At 43.0% G+C, this 8050-nt stretch overlaps 2 protein-coding genes across 2 annotated transcripts in view; both read right to left on the bottom strand.

Moving 5' to 3' along the window:
* Positions 1-1156: 1156 nt before the first annotated feature.
* LOC111815016 (proliferation marker protein Ki-67-like) lies at positions 1157-7858 on the bottom strand. The gene is made up of 4 exons (XM_023709046.1): positions 3079-7858; positions 2806-2994; positions 1753-2193; positions 1157-1174 (listed from the first exon to the last, which is right to left on the bottom strand). Exons 1-4 carry the CDS (start codon positions 7756-7758, stop codon positions 1157-1159), a joined length of 5328 nt encoding a protein of 1775 aa, XP_023564814.1. The 5' UTR covers positions 7759-7858.
* Positions 7859-7885: 27 nt separating this feature from the next.
* Positions 7886-8050, bottom strand: part of LOC101592479 (proliferation marker protein Ki-67) — a 19996-nt gene continuing 19831 nt past the window's right edge. Inside the window, exon 14 of the mRNA XM_023709045.1 lies at positions 7886-7929. Coding sequence (XP_023564813.1) covers positions 7886-7929 — 44 coding nt within the window. The remainder of the gene's footprint in view (positions 7930-8050) is intronic.

Genomic DNA, 8050 nt, shown 5'->3' with positions numbered 1-8050 from the left:
CAGATACTCTTATCTGCTTTAGCCAAGGATGAAGATACCACTGAAAAGTTGTAAACTCTTGCCTGGAAAAATTAAATACAAATCTCATACACAGTTTCTGAGTCTATGGACAGTCAGAGACAAAGCACATGGTGGTGCCAGCTAAGTACCCAGCCCTGGAGAAACCTGTCGGTGTGTGTTTGGAGTCCTGGGTGCTGGTGGCTGCAGGGAAGAGGCTAAGAGCTCTTTGCAGAACAGCTAGGTCTGGGCCACCCTTGGATCCCGGTGGCTGTGTATTTAAAATCACCCATGTGGAAAGGACATTGCTTTAATCCTCCACTTTCATCTACCAAGGATAATAATAATAATAATAGTCTTCAAACTATGAATCGGTGTGTAGACCCTATTTTTTTTTTTTTTTTTTTTTTTAAATTGGAAGAAGAGATGTATATACTAACCACAGGAAGCTGTTTGAGATCCTGGTGTCTCCTTGGGCTCTGTGGCCACATCAGAGGTCTCTGGCTCCACCCAGCCTAATTTCTGGTGCAGGCATGGAGGTCACTCTGCCTCCCATCCACTGCAACATTTTATCCATCTCTCCTCACAATGACCTCCGCTACAGCCAGCAAGAAGGGGCTCCTTGCTTAGCCTCCTGATGACCACGGTGTGTGGGGGCATCTGGGGATCCTGACTCTGAGGTGTCAATCAGTTCAAGTTCCTGAGTGGTTCTAGACACCGTCAGTCTAAACAAGTGGACTTGCCGAAACCGTGTAGGCAAAGGGCCAGCTACTACCTTCATTTCATTGGCTGATGTCAGAATACAGGAGTTTTAAGTTCAACGTCTATACGCTAAGAACCATCATACAGCATCCACAAAAAGGTACTGTCCACCTATCTTACTAAACTAAATCATATATTCCCCAGAATGCTAATTGAACTTAATCATGCATTATACATTATTCAAATTATAAATAATTCATGAGCTAATAAATTTGATCTCATTTTAGTATTACATATAGTTCATCAGCTTAGCCATGGCTTGGTTAGGAAGAGTGGAATCACCCATGTACTTTCTATGGAGCAGAACTCAGTACAGTCTGCCCTCAGGACCTCCAGCCCTTGTTTATTCTGGCTTTCCACAGGAAGTCCTCTGACACAGTGAAGGCCACCTTTAGCTTTAGTACATTTTGGTGAACTGAAGACAGACACAAGACATAACGTATAAGGGCCGGCCAAATAGCTCAGTGGAGTAAAGCGCCTGCTTAGGCAGATGCAGGGGCCGGGAATTCAACCCCCAGGCCTGCTGTGCCAGCCCCGCTCCCGAGATGCACTGAGATGGAGGTTGAGACTGGGCGTGGTAGCACACTCCTGCAATCCCAGCACCTGGGAAGCTATAAACAGGAGGATCACTATGAGTCAGATCTACATGGGGGAACCTGTACACCTTGTCCTAAATAAAACAAAAAAAAAAAAAAAAAACCATAACCTATAATCTTCATACAAGCTGCATGATAAGTAGAGAGATACTGGTGACCATATAATTGCCTAAGTCTTTCTGCATGTCTTTAAGAACATTAAACCATTCATTGAAGTAGAATTCCCCAAACTGACATAAGAAAATAAAGCTATCAGAGTAAAGCTCATGGCTTAGTGATGCTCCTTTTACAACTTAGAACTGGCACCATGATGCTACATGTTTTTCATTTGACTTCGTAACAGTGAGCATAAATATACCCAAGTATTTTGTTTTTGTAAGAACAGTGAAATACATACCTTCTCCAAATTTTCTGCAGATCTCTTGGTACTTCGAGTTGTTCTTGGTTCAGAGTCCCTCTCCAGCGTGCTTGCTTTGGGCTGAATTCTAGCTCTCCTGGGTCTCAAACTCACAGTCTCTGAATTGTCGGTTACCTCTTTCTCTTTCTGATTCTTCACAGGGAGATTCACGCTTTTGTCCTTTCCATCCTCTGCTGCTGTGTGAAGCTGGGAGTTCTTACTCTGTCTTCCTGATCTCAAGCAAACCCTGTTTCCACTGGCTTTGCCATCAGATGTAGGTTTCCCAGCTCCATCATCTGGGCTCTCTTGCTCTATCTCTTCAGATGTCTGCATGGTCTTCTTTTCACGTCTCTTTATTTTGGCCTTTTCTGATGTAGGAATTTCAAGTCTTTGCTGGTTTCCGTCAATTTTATTTTGGCGTCTGGTGCGTAAGGACATCCCCTGAAGAAATGAAGTGACATCCACAAAAATTCCAACAATCAGTAAAACACATCACCCAATTGAACACAGAGCAAATAATCAAACCTAGTAATTATAGTCTAATTATTGAAAACTGTCCCACTACATAAACGATAAATGATTTTAGTCCTTTAATGATGATAGTTGAAATGAAACAAGAAGAATGCATTTCTCGAATTTTGGATGCTATGGGAGCTGTAACTCTGCTCTTTTTCACCCTATCAAGACTATTGTCACTATGAAAACACTACCGTGCATTCTACTTCTACCCATCCCTGGCCTTGGTAACAGAGCCATCAATAGTGTCCACTTTTTTTCTGTTTAATTTCTTAAAGATGAACACAATAATAATAACCTCTCAAAGTTGCAATTATTTTTACTATTTCCTTTACAAAATCGGTTTAATTCCTGTGTATGTCCCAGGAAGTTTTATCAGAACCCTTAATCAAAGTTATTAGTAGTATTCAGAAGAAACCCCTGTAGAAAGGCTATCCATTTATAATTGTACATATCAGGTCCTGTACAAATTACTGCACAGATAAGAAAGACATCCATCCAAAATGACATGCAATAATTATGTAAATTTCCCATCACCTTAATTGGAATGGCTGAGTCTTGCTCCTTTTTGATAGATTTCATATTGTTCTGTTCTTCTACAGGTTCAATTCTGTTTATAACAATTCTTGCGCGCTTCTTCACGATGTTCAAGGGATCAGGGGATTGCTGTCTCTCCCCAGGAGCAGTCCTCTTCTCACTGTGGACCCGATTCTCCTTTATTGGCTCCTGTGGTGTCATCACAGAACACACACCCCTAGTTCCTGTGTTTTTTCCAGATCTTGACTTGGGGGCTAGCAACATGTTACTTACATTTTGTGATGCTGCAGGTTCTTTGGTGTCCACCAAATCTTCTATGGGTTTTTCTTTATGGACCCTAAGAGCCCTTCGCAAAGTTTTCCGAGGTTCGATACTGTCAGGTATCTGCTGTGAAGTGCTCTTTGGGCTACGAACATCATTTATCTGCTCTTCAGTATGGTTTGGTGTTTGGTTTATTTCTTTAGGGCCAGGTAGGTCTTTCACCTGAGACTTTGCCTTAGTTGCTCTTAGGTACCTCCTGTTGCTTGTAATGGCTGGGTTCAGTGTCTGTTCTGAAGATTCTTTAATGTCTTTGTCATCACCTTCTGGCATTTTAGAAGTGTGGGTGGTGACCCTTGACATTCGCGTTGGCTTCCTCACAACTGAGAGTCCTTCTTTCACATTCACATTCCCAAGTCTTGTCCTGAGTTGCCTCTTTGTGTTTGCTGGAGCATCCACTGGTTCTGGCTGTGATGAATTGCAGGGCATTTCTGTGGTTTTTTCATTCTTCAATGATTCCTCAGTGTGAGCTGATTTTGGGATTAGCTCTTTAGAGCCAGCCAGATCTTCCAGCAGTTGGGTCTTTTCTTTACGTGTTCCTCTCAGCCTCTTGTTGCCAGTTATATTTTCTTCTTGGTCCAGTTTTTGCTTGGCAGATTCCTTAAATTCTCTGACACTCTTATTATCACTTGTGGGTTCTTTATGTGTGTCCATGGTCTCCCCTGATGTTCCTATTTGCTTTTTCTGTGCTGAGAGCTCTTCAGTCACATCTACCTTCCCAAATCTTGTCCTGGGTCGTCTCTTTGAGATTGCTGAAGTGTCCCCTGGTACTTGTGGAGATTTACAAGTGATTTTTGAAGGTTTTCCATCTCTCACTGCTTTCTCAGTGTGGCCTGTTTGGCTTACTTCTCTGGAGACAGTCACATCTTGTGAGGACTGAGCTTTTAACTTGGCTGCTCTCTGACATCTCCTGCTGCCACTTACACCTGCAGCAAGGTCCAATGTTTTCTTTTCAAGTTCATCCAAAGGCTTAAGGCCTTTGTCATCACCTTCCGGTACATCAGAGGTTTGAGTAATGGCCCTTGATGTTCGTGTTGGTTTTCGCACTGCTAAGGAATCTTCCTTCACATTCACTTTTCTGAGTCTTGTCCTGCGGTCTCTCTTTGTATTTGTTGGAGTTCTGATGGGTTCAGATTGTGGAGACTTGTGAGGCATTATTGTGGCCTTTTCTTCACTGATAGATTCTTCAGTGTGACCTGGTATTTGAAAGAGCTCTTGCAACCCACTTAGGTCTTCTAGGGTTTGAGTCTTTTCCTTGGGTGCTTGCCGGAGCCTCTTGGTGCCAGTTACATTTTCTGCTGGGTCCAGTTTTCTCTTGGCAATTTCCTTTAACACTTTATTGTCTTTGTCATCTATGACTTTTTTGTGTGTGCGCATGGTTTCCTTCAAAGTTTGCTTTCTCACCACTGAGAGCTCTGCCTTCACATCTTCTCCTATACTTGTTTTAGGACATCTCTTTGAGGTTTTTACAATGTCCATTGGTGTTGATTGAGATCTATGAGGTGTTTGGGGGATTCTGACTGGAGTCACTAGGTCTTTGGTATGCTGTGGTGTTTGGAAGAGCTCCTGGAAGCCAGCCAGGTCTTCTAGGGGCTGGGTCTTTGTCTTACGTGGTTTTGGACAGCTCCTAAGGTCAGTTAAATTTTCTGTCATGGCTAATTTTTGCTGTGGAGTTCCTGTAGATGCTCTGATGCCTTCCCATTCTTGAACTGGTACCAAAGGTGAATGCACAGTTTTGCCTGGAGACTGTGTTAGCTTTCTGAGTGATGACAGCTCTTCTTTCATATCTATTTTCCCTAAACTTATCTTAGAACATCTCTTTGAGGCTGTTAAAGTGTCCATTGATGGTGACTGGGGAGATCTGTGGGGTGATTTAGGGGTTTCATCTGCAGTTGGTGGGTGCTTAGAATGGCTGATTGGTGTTTGAAAGAGCTCTTGCAAACCAGATAGATCTTCCAGAAGTTGGGCCTTTGCCTTAGGTGTTCGTGGCTGTCTCCTAAGTCCATTTAAACTGGCTACTGGGTCACTGTCATGACCAGGTGTTTGAAAGAGCTCTTGGAAGCCAGTCAGATCTTCTAGGACATAGGCCTTTGCCTTAAGTGTTCGTGGCTGTCTCTTAAGTCCATTTAAATTTTCTCTTGGGTTCAGGTTTTGCTTTGGAGTTTCTGTAGATGCTTTAATATCTTTCTGCTCTTGAACTGATACTGAAGGTGTGTGCATGGCTCTGCCTAGTGATTGCTTTTGTGTCCTATTTGATGATAGTACTTTATTCCCATCTGTTTTTCCCAGACTTATTTTAGAATGTCTCTTTGAGGCTGTTGGAGTATACAGTGATCCTACTTGTAGAGACATGCAGGGTGTTCTTGTAGTTTCATCAGTTGTTATTGGGTCTTTGGCATAGTCTGGTGTTTGGAAAAGCTCTTGGAAGGTAGTAAGGTCTTCCAGAACCTGGGTCTCTATCTGAGGTATTCTTGTGCATCTGCTGCCAGATACATTTGCTACTAGGTCTCGTGTCTGCTTTGCAGATTCCTTAAAAGTGCTGATGCCTTTGTCATCATCTTCTGCTGCTTTTGGTGTAAGTAAGACTTGTTTCTCTTTTATAGCCCTTTTCCTCTGGGGAGTACTGGGCAATGCTTTTCTCCTTCTGGGAGTGTCTACTGATTCTGGTTGTAATTTGCCTGGCATTTGTGTAGTTTGTTCATCACTCCCTGGTTCCTCAATGTGACCTGGTGTTTTGAACATCTCTTTAAAGCCAGTCAGGTCTTCCAGGGGTTGCACGTTTTTCTTAGATTCTCCTCTTGGTCTCTTATTGGGAGTAACACTTGCTGCTGTGTCCAGTTTGCGTTTCTTTGATTTCTTGAACATTTTATTGTCTTTATCATCTGTGGACTCTTCATATGTGTGTGCAACTTTCCCAGATATTTGCGTTAAACTTATTACTGCCAAGTGCTCTTTCACACTGCTTCTCTGTAGACTTCTTGTAGACCGTCTCACTACTTTTGTTGGAGTGTCTATGGATTCCCTTTGCACAGATATGCAGGGCAGTTTTGTAGTCTCATCAATACTTATCAGGTCTTTGGCATGGTCTGGTGTTTGGAAGAGTTCCTGGAAGCCAGCTAGGTCTTCTAAGGGTGGGACATCTTCCTTGCATTTCCTTGACTGCTTCTTATTGCTTGTTGCTGCTGGAATCAGAGTCTGTTCTACAACACCCTTAAAAACTTTGTCATCACCTTCTAGTACTTTGGATGTATGCATGGCTTTCTCTGTTGTTTGTGTACGCTTCTGCAAAAAAGACATCTCTTTCCTATCTGTTTTTCCCAAACTTGTCTTAGAACGTCTCTTTGAGGTTGTTGGAGTGTTCAGTGATCCTGATTGCATAAATCTACAGGGAATTTTTGTAGTTTCATCAGGTGTTATTGGGTTGTTGACATGACAAGGTGTTTGAAAGAGCTCTTGGAAGCCAGTCAGGTCTTCTAGGACATGGGCATTTGCCTTAGGTGTTCGCAGCTGTCTCTTAAGTCCATTTAAATTTTCTCTTAAGTTTTGTTTCTGCATTGGAGCTTCAGTAGATGCTCTGATGCTTTTCTCCTTATGAACTGGTACTAGAGGCATATGCAAGCCTTTGGTTGCTGACTGCCTTAGTTTCATGGGGGCTGAGAGCACTTCTTTCATGTCTAGTATCTCCGGACTTGCTCTGGGATGTCTGTTTAAGGTTGGTGATATTCTGAGTAGCCCTCGATTTGGAGAAATATAGGGCATTTTTGTGGTTTCATCAGCAGTTATTGGGTGCTTGGCATCACCTGGTGTTTCAAAGAGCTCTTGGAAACCAGTCAAGTCTTCAAGAAGCTGAGCCTTTACTTTAGTTGTTCTTCGCTGTCGCCTGCCACCAGATTCATTTGTGGTTGGGTTTGGTATCTGTTCTACAGAGTCCTCACAGCAGATGCTTTTGTCACTACCATCTTTCATTTCAGATATATACATGGTTTTCTTTGACATTTGAGTTAGCTCTCTTGCTAGTGAGAGATCTTTCATAACCTCCTTCTCTAGACTTGTCTTACGACATCTCTTTGACATTGGAGAATCCACTGGTCCTAGTTGTGGAGATCTACAGAACAGTTTTGGAGTTTTTTCAGATGTCATTGAGTCCTTGGCATAATATGATGTTTGGAAAAGCTCCTGGAAACCAGCGAGGTCTTCCAGAGGCTGGGCCTTTGTCTTAGGTGTTTGCAGCCATCTTTCAAGTTCACCTAAATTTTCTGACTCATCCAGTTTCAGTTTTGGAGTTTCTGCAGATGTTCTGATGCTTTTTTCCTGAATAGGTACCAGAGGTGTGTGCATGGCTTTTCCTGGTGATCGTGTTACTTTGTTGTGTAATGAGAGCTCTTCTTTCATATCCACTTTCCTGGTATTTATTTTAGATTGTCTCTTTGAGGTCGTTGGTGTGCCCACTGGCATTGGTTGTGGAGATCTGAAGGGTGTTTTTGGTGTTTCTTCTGCAGTCACTGGTGTTTGGAAGAGCTCTTGGAAACCAGCCAGGTCTTCTACAGGCTGGATCTTTGCCTTAGGAGTTCGTGCTGGTCTTTTAAGTTCAGTTACACTCTCTATCAGGTCCAGTTCCTGCTTTGGAGTTTGCATAGAGGCTCTGATGCCTTTCTTCTCTTCAATTGGTACTGTAGGTGTGTACGTGGCTCTGCTTGGTGACTGTGTTTGTTTTCTGGATGTTGAGAGCTCTTCCTTCCCATCTGGTTTTCTAAGACTTATCTTAGAACGTCTCCTTGAGGTCGCTGAAGTATCTACTGGTCCTGACTGTAAAGATCCACGGGGAGTTTGGAGGGTTCCTTCTTCAGTCACTGAGTCCTTGGCATGGGCTGGTGTTTGGAAAAGTTCCTGAAAGCCAGCCAGGTCTTCCAGAGGCTGAGCCTTTGTC

The sequence above is a fragment of the Octodon degus genome, unplaced genomic scaffold (assembly GCF_000260255.1).
Source record: "Octodon degus isolate 3935 unplaced genomic scaffold, OctDeg1.0 scaffold00010, whole genome shotgun sequence".
Taxonomy (NCBI): domain Eukaryota; kingdom Metazoa; phylum Chordata; class Mammalia; order Rodentia; family Octodontidae; genus Octodon; species Octodon degus.
The sequence above is the reverse complement of the archived record's forward strand: the minus strand, read 5'-3'. Positions and strand labels throughout refer to the sequence as shown.